This window comes from Hippopotamus amphibius, chromosome X (assembly GCF_030028045.1).
Source record: "Hippopotamus amphibius kiboko isolate mHipAmp2 chromosome X, mHipAmp2.hap2, whole genome shotgun sequence".
NCBI classification, from domain to species: Eukaryota; Metazoa; Chordata; class Mammalia; order Artiodactyla; family Hippopotamidae; genus Hippopotamus; species Hippopotamus amphibius.
The window spans coordinates 95397132-95411875 of record NC_080203.1 but is presented as its reverse complement, the minus strand read 5'-3'; the positions used below and the strand labels follow the sequence as shown (position 1 = coordinate 95411875).

General features: G+C 41.2%; 1 protein-coding gene across 1 annotated transcript in view; it reads right to left on the bottom strand.

Annotated features, from left to right (window-relative positions):
• The window catches only part of SLC9A7 (solute carrier family 9 member A7), a 142580-nt gene that overhangs the window by 52281 nt on the left and 75555 nt on the right, over nt 1–14744 (bottom strand). The window contains exons 4-7 of the mRNA XM_057718554.1: nt 12942–13018; nt 9924–10036; nt 477–582; nt 1–142 (exon numbers count right to left, since the gene is read on the bottom strand). Of these exons, the coding sequence (XP_057574537.1) occupies nt 1–142; nt 477–582; nt 9924–10036; nt 12942–13018 (438 nt within the window). The remainder of the gene's footprint in view (nt 143–476; nt 583–9923; nt 10037–12941; nt 13019–14744) is intronic.

Genomic DNA, 14744 nt, shown 5'->3' with positions numbered 1-14744 from the left:
TAAAGCAGTCACAACACCAGTCACAGCTCCCATGGTAAAAGAGCCACTAAATATACCTAGAAAAATGCCAACTGACTTAAAAAAGGCAGCAGCATCAAAGGCGTGAGTGTTCAGCCCCGCTGGCTGGTAGGCAACAATAGACCTGGAGTTTAAAGAGAGAGAGTTAAAAAACACTGAGCTGGTTTTACACCATGGTACTTACGAATATTGACAAACATAGGTATCTACCCTCTGCAGAGCACTCCCCATGCTGTATTCATTTAATTCAATCTGCAGTCACCGTGTTATGATGGTATCAGCATTCCAATCGCTGCCGACTGGACAAAGCAACATAACTTTATCAACCAAGTCGATAAACCTCATTTAGAAAAGCACCCAATTCAAAATTTAACACTTTGAAGATGGGCCTCTGGTTTTAGTCCAGAGCATTCAGGAAACTGGAGTCTCTGTTCCCAGGCAGAAAAATTGATACTTACGAGGACAGTACAATGGCAACAGCATCATTTAGGACACTTTCTCCAAACAGAAGCGCATAAAGGTCCACGTCTGCATGCAATTCATTAAATATCGCCAGTACAGTCACTAAAACATGGGCCAAAAGCATATAAATTAGTTGCAGTTTCTGACTTTAAGCCACTGATAACAAATTCACAGAAACAATTCTTATCTTTGGTGGGACAGGGTGGTTTGGGAGACAGGGAGTTGGGCTGTCTGTCTATGGCAGAAATGAAAATGGCAATCTTCCTAATTTGAATGAGGAGTGATATGATGCTTGATTCTAATAACACTGCGCTTTCCACTGTAATCCTGTCACACTTTGAAAACACTTCTATCACAGAACCTAACAAATAATCACAATTAATGTGACTTGACTCTACTGGTGGGTTGAAATCCCTTTGAAGGCAGAAACCCTATTTTACTAAAGTATAGCTGATTTACAAAGTTGTCAGTTTCAGGATACAGCAAAGCGATTCATATATATATTATATATATATATAATATATATCTGAATATACACACATACATTCTTTTTCATATTCTTTTCCATTATGGTTTATCATAGGATATTGAATATAGTTCCCTGTGCTATGCAGTACAACCTTATTGCTTATCCATTCCATTGATATATATATATATTATATACACACAATAGTTTGTATCTGCTAATCCAAAACTCCCAATCCAACCCTCCCCCATCCCCCTTGGCAACCACAAGTCTGTTCTCTATGTCTGTGATTCTGTTTCTGTTTCGTAGATAAGTTCATTTGTGTCATATTTTAGATTCCACATATAAGTGATATCATATGGTATCTGTCTTTCTCTGTCTGACTTACTTCACTTAGTGTGACAATGTCTAGGCCCATCCATGTTGCTGCAAAGAAACCCTATTTTATTGATCACTGTGCTCCCAGATCCCAGCATAGGGTCAGGGCACAGAGAGGTTTAATAAAGGTTTATGAAATAATGAAAGTCTTCATTTATGACAAAGTATACATAATTACAGTTCTCACACTTTCACATTTCATAGGCATTTAAAAATCAGCTATTCTCCAGACCAGCGGCTCTCATACTTTTGATCTCAGCACTCCTTTACACCCTTAAAAAATCCTGAGACCCCCAAAGAGTTTTAGTTTGTGGGCTATAGCTATCAATATTTACTGTATTGAATAAAACAAAAAATTAAATATTTATTCATTTAAATGACTAGTAAACCCATTACATGTTAACACAGCAGTCCCCAACCTTTTTGACACCAGGGGCTGGTTTCGTGGAAGACAATTTTTTGATGGATGGAGGTGGGGGGATGGTTCAGGTGGAAATGCGAGCGAGGAGGAGCCAGCAGATGAAGCTTGGCTCGCTTGTTCACCCACCACTCACCTCCTGCTGTGCGGCTCGGGTTCCTAACAGGCCGGCCTGGGGGTTGGGGACCCCTGTGTTAACATATTTTTAATGAAAAATAATTTTATTTTCCAAAACAAAAAAAATTGTGAGAAGAGAGCCACTGTTTACATTTTCTCAGATCTCTTTAACATCTGAAGTACTGGAAGACACATGGCTCTCATATCTGTTTCTGCATTCGATCAACAGCGTCAGTATCACACATTATGTAGCCCCAGGAAAACTCCACTCAATGGTACACTTGTGATAGAATGTAAGTAAAAAAGACAAATGATGTACTACTATTATTATTAAATCCATTTTGACTTTATGGGCCCCCCTGAAAGGGTTTTGGAGTTTCTTGACTTCAGTTCTACTGATATTCAGGGCCATATACCTCTTTGCCGTGGGGGCTGTCCTGTGCATCGTAAGATAGTTTAGCAGCATCCCTGGCCTCTACCCACGAGATACCAGTAGCACTGCACACTCTCCCCTGCCAAGCTATGACAACCAAAAATGTCTCCAGACATTGCCAGATGTCTGCAGGGGAGGAGGGGTAGAATGACCCCCAGTTCAAAACCACTGCTCTAGATGTATACATGCAGGTGGGGTTCTCTCTCAACACTCACACCCACCTACCTTCTGCTTTGTTAGTTTCTGCCTTAAGGACCTGAAAAACTAAACTCACTACCTCAGCTTCCCTTACGGTGAGGGCCACCTCTTGATGCCTGGAAGAGGGTGAAGACGCAGCGCAGTCATCTTGCCTCCATGGGGCAACCAAGGTGTGTCTGAAACCCCAGGCTAGTGCCCTAGAAAGACCGAGTGCCTGGATGTCTGGTTATAGTGGGAGCCATGGCACCAGCTCGGGGCCATTAGCCAAGATTAACAGATCTCTGTTTAAGCTAGTGTTTGCCAGATTTTTCTGTTATTTGCAGCCGAACGTATTACTAACTGAAACAATTATAAAACAAAACCAAATATTTAGCAGTATTATAAGCCAACCACTCTTGTAGCCATCATCCAGTTCAAGAAATGGAACTTTGCCAATCCCCACAGAAACCCCCCACGATATGTTCCATCCCAATCTCAAGCCCCTTCCTTTACTCTAAAGTAACCAGTTACCTGATTCTCTAGGAATCATTTCCTTGCATTTCCTTCTAGTTTGACCACCCAATGTATATTCCTTGACACTATCATTCGGGGTTTACCCATTTTTAAATTTATTGTTTTAATACTCTACATCTCTTTTACTCCATGGGTTCCCCCCTCCATTCCTTTGTCAGCTCTCTTTTCATAAGGCCCTATTGTTTGGTCCTCTCATTTCTGAATTTTCCAATCCTGATGTATACAGTTGTTTTATAACTTCTATCATTTTCTTAACTTCCTTTAGCTTCTATTGGAATATTAATAAAGTTTCACCTGCTTTGGGACCCTCTTCTTCTGGTAAGACTTCATTATCTGTAACTTTGTTATTCAGAGGGGTTATCCCCTTTTCTTATTTTTACATGAAGTTCAACCTCAACCCATCTCTGCTGCTCAATATTAAGTGAGGTGGGTAGGGGGTAGAAGGCCCAGAATAGCTTTTCTAGTTTCATGGCTCTAGGGCTCCCTCTTCTGGTTTTACATTGAAGTATACGGCCTCTGGGTATAGCCACCTCCCCAACACTCTCTTAGATCTACTTCCTCTCAGGCCTTCTCCACAATTACTATCTGAGCTTTCTTTCTCCTTTAATGCCCTGTCAAGCAAGGTCTGTGGTCTGAGCAGGTCATTTTTAGGGAGCAGCACTGTCCTTGCAGAGAGATCTTCCACAGGGGATTTCCTGAGAGCCCTGAGGGCCCAGATCCTTCCAGCAGCCTCACACCTCCTCCAGTCTCCTTGCCCTCACCCACAAATGAGAGCCTGAAAAGTCTCCTCCCAGTATTAACTGCTGTTATTTAATACGACCATAAAAGTCTTTACTCCCATTGGGGACCCCTCCTTTTGAGTGTGAATACTTGTGGGAAATGTCTGGGTTCCCTGACAATCAAAATGACCAGCAGCCCCCTCTTCCCTTTGCTTCTTCCAGCATAGCTGCTGTTCTTAGCCCAAGGCTCACTGCTGCAGGTAGTGGGACCCCACCAGTTGATAACTGGGGATTCATGGAGATACTCTGTCAGCTAGCTGTGTCTCTGGTTTCCCTTTTGCTGTCCTGCTTTCTCTATTTTTGTTTGGGATTAAGGGAGACCCCAAAACCACTTCCCGTCATGCCTTTCTTTTAAAAAGTTTAATTCATTTATTGAGAGTAAACAAAGAACAATTCGGATTTGGAAAATGTCAACTATACCATGAGGCTGCTCCAGATAATTATAAATCTAGGCAATAAAATCACTACTCTAAGCATTCAGATAGATGCCAACCAGACATCAACAGGAGGTGTCACCAGCAGGCACACTTCCTAAAGTACAGACATGTCATCTTCATAACACAAGACACAAACAAGGTCAATCTCTTTCTTCCACTCTTAAAAACCATTTATCAAGTTACACAACAGGAAAAATCTTTAGGGATTAGGCTAAAAAAAAGTTCTTGTTTTCTGGATTATTTACTACATGAACAATACGTGTGGCTCCTTACATAAAACCCATGATGGTTAACTTTACGTGTCACCTTGACTGGGCCATGGGGTGCCCAGATATTTGATTAAACATTATTCTGGATATGTCTGTGAGGTTCTGGATGAGAGTAACATTTGAATCCGTAGACTGAGGAAAGCAGATGGCCCTTCTCAATGAGGGTGGGACTCATGCAGTCTGTTGAAGGTTTCATTAGAACAAAAAGGCAGAGTGAGGGAGAATTCACTTTCTCTGCCTGTCTTTGGACCCGGACTGGAACTACAGCATTGGCTCTCCTGGTTCTCAAGCCTTTGGACTGCAGCTCTTGGGACTTCTCAGCCTCCATAATCGCATGAGCCAATTCCTTATAATCAGTCAATCAATCAGTACCTCTTTCCTTCTCCCCCTCCCCACCATGTACACACACACACATATACATCTCCTACTTAGTCTGTTTCTTTGAAGAATGCCGACTAATACAAAACCTACTCTAGTTTATCGTTATATGACACAAGAATTGTCTTGTTTTGAACCCAATGTTGAAGAAAAATTAACAATGAAAATAATAACAAATATTAAGGTCTTATCAGGAAGCAAGCACTATGCTAAACATTTTACAATCTCATTTAGTCTTCATAAAAACCCTAGGTGGTACTAGTGTCATATCTCCCAATTTAGAGATGAGAAAACAGGCCCTGTCTGATGGGATGCTTTCTGCTGTGGTAACAAACTTCCCAAAATCTCAGTGGTCGAACCCGAGAGAAGTTTTATCTATTACTCATACAGTATGTCCACTGGGGGTTGGCACCAGAGGCCTCTGTTCACGTCAGTCAGTCAGTCACTCACTCAGGGACTCGAGACTGGTGGAAGCTTATCTCAATGAACAGAGCACAGGGCTGGCAGCCCAGGAGACCTGGGTCCTAGAACTTTATCAACGAGGGTCCTGGCAGGAAACAGATGAATACTTTGAGGAGTGTTTATAAAGGGATTATTTATAGAAGTGTGTAGAGAGTATGGGAGAGGGGGAGGGCAGTACCTGTGACTGAAAACAGGGAGTTTTTATACCATCCCTAGGCCCAAAGGGTCCAGGGAAGGAGTGGTTGCCTGATCAAGGGACATAGCCAGCCCACAGGGACCCTGCATGTCTACCCTCCTCCCAGTCTCCCACTGGCGCTCCCCCATGGACAAATCCAATGGGAAAGTAGAAGGCAAAGAAGCCTTTGAAATCTTCCATACAAGTCCGCGTCCTAGTGCCAAGAAGAGAGTGCAGAAGGGTGGTGTGTAAATGTGGAGAGGCAAACAGAAGCCATCCAACAGTGCACAGCAAAGGCCAAAGACACAGTAAAGTGAAGGCTTGAGTACATGATTTTCAAAAGCCCTTTTGACTTTTAAACACTATTTTCCTAAAATACTACTGTACCGGTAGAAAAAAAAATGTATAGTTAACTCATTTATTTATGACAATAAACACTAGCTTTGCATAATTAATAATTAACACTTGCACTGGTCTGAATTTCAATTTCTCATTCTCCCTGCCCATCACCTTAGAAAGCAAGGCAGGAAGTCTGCCATGCCCCTCCTGGGCAAGCCTGTACCCAAGCAAGATGAGGACTACGGGTGTGGACAACCAGAAGATGATGGGGGGGGGTGGGTGAAGGTAGGAAGGGGATGACAGACTGGGTGAGTGGCTTGTCAAGGCGGGGAGTACACAGACTGCTCCCCCCACAGCTGGACCCTTGGAATCAGAAAGAACAAGGTCACAACAGCTGTTCCTAACTGGATGTGGACTGAGAAATTACAAGTCACTGACTGAAAACTGCTGGTACAGGTATCTAAAAAGCAGTGGGGGAAAAGAAAAGAATAGCAGGAAGAGAAAGAAGGAAAAATCAAGAAACTGACTTTGTTCATTCAACTAACTTTTCCTGAACACTCCATCTGCATACTAAAGAGTATTTAGTACTTGCAAACACTTGGTACAAAGCGGCAAGTAATGTTATGTAGGAAATAGACCTGACTCAAGAGCTGTGGGAGTTACTAACTGAAGCAGTAAAGAAAGAATAACCAGGCAGGTGGCAGATTTGAACTCAGGCTCAAAGACTAAACAAAAGACTGACCAGCCTGGGTGGTGCAACTAGAGGATTGCTCTCTGAAAGCACAGATCACAGATTTTGAAACCTGTGAGTGAGTCTGATTGACTCAAGGGGTGTAAAAGTGACAGCATTACAATGAGAGGAATTACTGCAAAACGGTTCATAGGAAGGAATGGCGCTCATTTTCTCTGGTAGCTGCTGATGAATGTAGCAATACCACGGGTTGGGAAATGTATTTTCTTTCCTGAATTGTGGATCCATTTAAGTAACAGTCCACAAAGATGGCACATGGCACCCATAACCACAGAATGGAGAGGGCTCCTGGTCACAGAGCAGCCTACAGCACCCCACACATATGCTGTCCCCGTCAATGGGAAGACCAAAGACTAGAGCCAAGTACCATGAAATCAGAGACAAGGACTGTTATTCTTTCATATTCATCGATACCACTACACACTCCAATACCAGAATTTTTGTTGACACACCAGGCACAAGAAGTCAATTTGGTCTTATGGTTCCCTCTAACTCTGCACTTAAGTTTTTATTTCTTTTATCGCCCAAGTTCTCAAACAACAGATTTTTAGGAAGCTGGTAAAACAGTTTTAATTTACAAAAACATTTTACATTTCAGAAGGATTTCCATTAAAAAGCAGTTAAAGTTAATGTTCTGATGTTTAATAAGTTTAAAGTTTCAATTTTCTAGAACTTTCATTTATATAAAACCCTTACTGTGCCAATCTTCACAGACCAAATAAAAATGGTGTGTCATGGTAATGTTTTCCATTATTTCCTACCACAGCATGGACACATTAAAGTGAAGTAAACAATTACAAAGATAATCTGGAAAAATAAGCCTTTCTAATCCAATTAAATGAAGCAACACTAATAGCTCCGAAGACAGTATCAGTAATCTTTATGTAACACTAACTTCCCTTTGCTTATCAGTGGTACTAGTAAGATGCTAGTAATAAAGCTATAGGTGAGTATAGTTAGTAATATACTTCCTGAGATACTAAACACCTTTCTTAGACTTATAGAGAATCATTTCTCAACAGACACACATTTGGAAATGTCACAGACATTGTAGTATTAGAATAATAAAGCTACTTTTCAGAGTGCTTAGGTTAAGTGGTAATGTGTTATTAAACACACACACACATACACACAGAAAACAGAGAAATCTCTGCCTGAGTCAGAAGATGTTCATAGAAACCAACATAATCAGCAGATGCTATGCTCAATGCTTTACATGCATTATTATCTCATTTAATCTTCACGATAGCCCTTCACAATAGGAAATAGGTACCATTTCTCCTACTTCATAAATGAGGAAACTGACACTCAGGAGATAAAGTGTGCCCCAGCCACCCGGTCAGTGAATGGCAGGGCTAGAACTCAAACCACCACCTGCAACTCCACATCCCACATTCTTTTCACAAACAAGGGTGCTCCAACCAGCCAAGTCTTCAGTATCAATTTACTTAGAGTGTTTGTAAGAAAACAGGGAGCTGAAAATAGAGTGGTCAACGGTTTTTGGATCATCGAGATTTTTCAGAGCCACACAACTGTCTAGAGCTGTGTTATCCAATGTGGTAGCCACTAGCCACATGTAGCTATTTAAACTTAAATTACTGGACTTTCCTGGTGGTACAGTGGTTAAGAATCTGCCTGCCAATGCAGGGGACATGGGTTCGATCTCTGGTCCAGGAAGATCCCACATGCAGCAGAGCAACTAAGACCGTGAGCCACAATTACTGAGCCCATGCTCCGCAACTACCGAAGCTCGCACGCCCCAGGGCCTGTGCTCCACAACAAGAGAAGCCACCACAATGAGAAGCCCACGCACAGCAACGAAGAGTAGCCCCTGCCTGCCGCAACTAGAGAAAGCCCACACACAGCAACGAAGACCCAATGCAGCCAAAAAAAAAGTTTTTAAATAAATAAATAATAAACTTAAATTACTGAACATAAAATAAAATTCAAAAATCAGTTCTTTGGTTGTACTACCCCACATTTCAAGTGCTCGATAGCTACATGTAGCTACTGGCTACCATAAAGGACTGGGAAGCCTATGGAACATTTCTATCATCACAGAAAGGTCTACTGGGTAGCACTGATCTAGAAGACCCCCAAGAGGCATGGTGAAGTGAGCGGGGGCGGGGGGGGGGAATCTGAATATCTTAGAGATCATTACTTCCTAGAATGTTAGAGGGCATCATAGATAATGAAAAGACCTTTTCATCTGTCCTATGAGAACAAGATCAGCTCTTTCTCCATAAATTCTTTCCCTACGATGGTACTCTCAGTTAACATTAGAGGCAAGGATAGCTGTAACTACTTTACGTGAACTGATTCAATTATGGGTTCCAATCTGGAGAGGAGAGCTTGTTTTTTTGTTTGTTTTGAGCTGCAGAGGAGGAAGGGTATATAATAATTCCACTTTTAAGAACTGGTTCAACTAATATTTGAAAAATACAAGGTAAGAGATTTATGAATAGGAACCACATCACAGTGTGCAGGAACGCTGCACAAAAGGACTTTACAAATTAAATTACATTCACCACAGGTACTGGTGTGCGTTTCTACTAAGCAAAGGTATTACTTAAACCAAATGATATGTTTCCTAAAAGAAGGCAAAAGCACGACACCGGAAAAACAACAGTCTAAGTGTAAAAAATATGACCAAGTTAGACATAATTAGACATTCTAAAATGAAAGACAAAAGGGAAATGCAGGTGGAAGCAACCCAAGTGCTTGCTGGCAGATGGATGGAAAAACAAAATGTGGTATATTCATACAACGGAATATTACTCAGATTTAAAAGGAAGGAAATTCTGACACGTTACAACACATGAGTCTTGAGGACATTATGCTAATGAAAGAAGTCAGACACAAAAAGACAAATACTGATGATTCCACTTATATGAGGTATCTACAGTAGTCAAACTCATAGAGACAGAAAGCAGAATGATGGTTGCCCAGGACTGAGGGGGTGGGGTTGGGGGAGAATGTGTTTAATGGGTATAGAGTTTCAGTTTTGCAAGATGAAAAAATTCTGGAGATTTGTTGCACAACAATGTGAATATACTCAACACTGCTGAACTATACACCTAAAGATGATTAAGATGGTAAATTTTATGTTATTTTTTTACAATAATAATAATGACAATAATAATAAAAGGGAAATGCGGGCCCTTCTTAGAAAAGCCATCTAAGTCTGTTAGACCACTTACTGGTCTCTTCCTCCACTGTTCCATGTTAATACTGCAGTCTCCCTACTATAATGAAAGTTAGTGATTGCTTTGAACTTTTTAAGATTTAAATAATGGAACATCAGAATGATAAGGCCAAACACGCAAATACCTGGGTCAGTAGCAGAGATAATTGCTCCAAAAAAGAGACAATCTGTGTAGTAAAATTTATCTGAGAGCTGCCCCACAATCTTCATGAGCTTCACCACACCATACATGAGATTCCTGTAAGAAGGTAAGGTAAACTATGTCAGAAGAAAAAAGAAAAAGAAAAGAAAAGAAAATCCACCCAATCGAGTAACATGGCAAATACGCAAGCATAGGAGTACTAGAATATGGTATTTCCAGAGAGGTTTGTGAAAACATCGGGCAGCTGCTGTGGTTGGATACTTACCAGGAACATGTGCACATAAGACTTTGGCACCAAACAATGGTCTGCAGTTAATGTCAGCTTGCTGAAATATCTGAACACTTTATTTTTTTAAAACTGTGCTTACTTACAACTATAAAGTATGATCTTCAATTAGCAACAAAGTAGGGCATTTTAAGCAACTGGGTAGTAGGGAAGAAAGGAAGAGAAAGAACCCTGCAAAATGGGTAATGAATTGCTACAAAACTCCCAGGATTCTAAGACAGTGCATTTAAAGTCATGGAAATGAGTGGACAGGATGAAGCTGGAGAGGAAAAAAAATGGGTTGGCCACAAAGATCCAACTGGTCAATGTTCTCTGCCAATAATTATTTCAAAGAAGGGAAGAGAGGCAAAACTCTTTAAACATCCCATTAAAATATCAGCGTACCCACTGACATATCTGGGTTCTCACTCTTTGCATGGGTTAGGCAGGCCAGCAGCAGCCCTCCTTATGCTGTGCAGAATGTGATATGGCCCATGAAGGACCACCAAGTTAATATTTCAACTTGGCCAGAGCACATTTCCTACAGGACAGCTAACAAACTGGGAAGAATGAAGAGTGTTAAAAGGCCAAGTACATGCTGTTAAAGGGTGTGTGTGTGTGTGTGTGTGTGTGTGTGTGTGTACGTGCGTGCGCATGCTGGCAGCAGCTGTAGGGATTAGAGGAGTAAAAAACCACCACAGAAAAAAGAGAAATTAAGAAAACAATCCCATTTACAATGGCATCAAAAAGAATAAAACGCCCAGGAATAAATTTAACCAAAAATAAATAGCCACAGAATAGACTCATTGTACCCTACAGCCAACCCCGAATAATAAGATGCTTGATGGTCAAGACCATGTCATTGCTCAATCTTTGTACTCTGGGTGTCTAGAACAGTAGATTGACGAAGCTAGGAGCTCAAGATCTATTTGCAGAATTGAATCCTTCTGAGGGTAAATAGCTATAACTTAATGTTTGCCTACTGTGTGCTGGGCATTGTTCCAGACACTTAAACAGTTATATTTCAATTCACAGGAACTCTATGATACAGATTTGATTTGCTCTTTGTTGCTTATCAAAGGCCTCTTTCATCTACCTTTTAGACATTTCTTGAAACTAGACCTTCCCCTCCATTTCCTTCTATCATAAGCTTAGACCTGAGCAACAGACTTCTCTCTGGCAGCATTTTCCCCATCGTCCACCAATGCCAGTTATCTTCAATGGCTTGTCTCTCTTCAAGGACAAAGTCCAAGCCCTTCCTTTCTTGGTGACATAAAAGGCTCCCGCTTTTATCTCCAGCTTTCCAGCTAATTTTTAAAAATTAACTAAAGTCCACATTTCATTCAGATTTCCTTAGTCTTTACCTAATAACCCTTTTCTGTTGCAGGATTCCATCCAGGATGCCACATTACATTTAGTCATCATGTCTCTTTTGTCTAATCTTGGCGGTGACAGTTTCTCAGACATTGCTTGCTTTCGATGACCTTGGCAGTTGGGGGGAGTACTGGTCAGGTATTTTGTAGAATGTGGGGCTTCTTTGATTTTCTTCCTCTTGATTAGACTGAGGTAATGTGATTTGGGGAGGAAGACACAGCGGTAAGTGCCATTCTCATCACAAATATCAAAGGTACAGAGTATCACCATGATTTACCAATTTTGGTGTTAATCTTGATCATCTGGCCAAGGTAGTGTTTGTCAGGTTTCTTTCTCCTCTGTAAAGCCACTCTTTCTTCTTCCTTTGCATGCTGTACTCTTTGGAAGGAAGTCACTATACACAGCCCACAGTCAAAGAGGGGAAGGGCCAAGCTTCATCTCCTTGAGGGGGGACTGGATCTGCATAAATTATTTGGAATTCTCTACACAGATTTGTCACTTCTCCTCCATTTATTTAGTCATCCAATCATTTATTTATACCAGTATAGACTCAAAGATATTTGTTTTATACTTTGGGTGATAATCCAAAACAATGTTATTTATTTTATTGTTCTTTAGCCATTAGGGGGGTTTTCAGGTTGGCTCCATGTCCCTTTGACATGCTCCACATCCTTTGGTTTGTTTGTTTTCTGAGCACTTCCTTACTCTCTGACACTATAAGACGCTCCATTATCATCTTGCATATTTGCCGCCCCAGCCCTAGAATCAGCCATTTCTGCAAGGGGCCCTGGTTCTTTTCATTGAAGAATGATATTAGAAACTAAGATCTGGGGACTAGGTTTTATTTTACTTCATGTTAATTAATCTTAATTTCAATTTAAATAGCCACATGTGGCTAACAGCTATCACAGTGGACAATGTAACTCTGGGTCTTAATTACAATCATCGTAAACATCAAAATACTGGACTCTGGCTGTTGCCAGGGCCCGGAGGGTGGGGGAAATGGGGAGGTGTTGCTCAAAGGGTACAAACTTCCAGTGATAAGGTTAATAAGCTTGGGGATCTAATGTACAACATAGTGATTATAGCTAATGATACTGTATCACATACTTGAATGTTGCTAACATGTTCTCACCACAAAAAAGAAATGGTAACCATGTGACCAGATGAAAGTGGTAGCTAATACTATGGTGGTAATCATTTTGCAATTTACAAATGTGTCAAATTAATACACTGTATACCTTACACTTACACAATGTTATGTGTCGATTATATCTCAACAAAGCTGGGGGAAAATACTGGACTCTGTGGACCCATCTCTTTGGAAGTGTGGTAATGGTTACATGACAAAGAGTCACTTACCCGATAATGAAGCAGGAAACGGCAGTCCCCAAGAAGGCATAGGCCAGAATAGACCCAAGATTTCTGAAAAAGTGTCTCTGAATAAAACAAAAAAGCAGGAATCACATTGTGAATTTTGACAGTGAACATTAGAAACACTACAAGTCTCTAAAAAGTGAAACTTTACTTACTGCTTCCATTATGTCAACTAACAACTGAAGTTACTCCTGAATAATGCTATTTAGCCTTAGAACATCACAGTTTTAAGATATCCTTTGTCCTACCAATCACTGAGCAAGCAAGCGAGGCCTTAGTAAATTTCAGAAAAAACTACTCTGGCTGATTCTATTAAATTACATTGTGGGGGCTTCCCTGGTGGTGCAGTGGATAAGAATCCGCCTGCCAATGCAGGGGACACGAGTTTGAGCCCTGGTCCAGGAAGATCCCACATGCCACGGAGCAACGAAGCCCATGCACCACAACTACTGAGCCCATGTGCCGCAACTACTGAAGCCCACAGACCTAGAGTCTGTGCTCCCGCAACAGCAGAAGCCACTGCAATGAGAAACCCACGCATCACAACGATGAGTAGCCTCCTCTCTCCACAACTAGAGAAAGCCCACGCAGCAGCAACGAAGACCCAACACAGCCAATAAATAAATAAATTTTAAAAAATTACATTGTGTTTGTGTGTGTCTGTGTGTCTGTGTGTAAGTAGATCAATCATTTTTCACATATTTAACCCAAACAATTTTACCCTAGTGATTCAACTAGTCACTTCCAGTTCTGGTGGTACCTTAGAAGAACATTACAGATATAAGTTTGAAACTACTCGTAATAAGCTATGAAAGCGCTAAGGAGCTTTCTGCTTAACTCAGCATCAGAGGAGTCTTCTGATATTCATCTGAATTAATCTTTGGAGCCTGGGAAAGAGGGACAATAGAGATAGATGTGGAGAAACAAGAAACAGGTAGTTCCATCTAACAAGGGCACATTTATAAGTGTGTATACACACACACACACACACACACGAATTTACTTCTCATAAATCATTGGGCCTGTGGATATTCTGATGGAGAAAATCCCTGTTCTTGGGACCCTGAGTCATGATCCTTACTTCTCAAGGCATAAAGCTGTTCTCATTGGACAATTAGAACTATCTCACAAAAACAGACAAACAAAATCCCCTAAACATCCTAATTAAACAGGAACCAGTAACATTTTATCTAGAAATTTTCAAAGGCAGGAGAGCCCCAGCATGTGAGCTAAGCACCATCATGGAAAGAGAGGACACAAGAAGAAGAACTCAGCCTGGATTGACCAGCCATCACAAAGTCTGACCAGACAAAGGGCTGTGGGTGACCACTGGCCTGCATTCCAGACAGAGGACCTAAGACCTTAGCGTCAGCCTGCCCCAATGCCTACCCCTCTCTGAGGCTGTGAAGAAGGCATCAAAGAATCCCTAGTGCCCCTAAACCACCAGCTCAGAAGGGAATCCTTCAAGGGCTCTCCACACTGATAGTCATCAAATGAAGGTACTTCCTGTACATATTATAGACACATTATGTTTGCCTCCTAAACCAGTGATTGTCCTCAGTCTTTTTTCAATGCTAATGCATTTATATGCCACTGTTCTGAAAAAAAAAAATAGATTTAAAAAAAAAATCAACAACTGTGAGCCTACTTGCCTTTAAAAGCTCCATCAAGTGCTTAAACCAGGGAGGGAGTGTATCAAGGACAAGACCAATGAAACCCATGCAAAGTATCCAGGAGCAAAATTTTAATCCTAGATGTGCTTTCCCTTGCCACTTGGCTTTCTTTTGG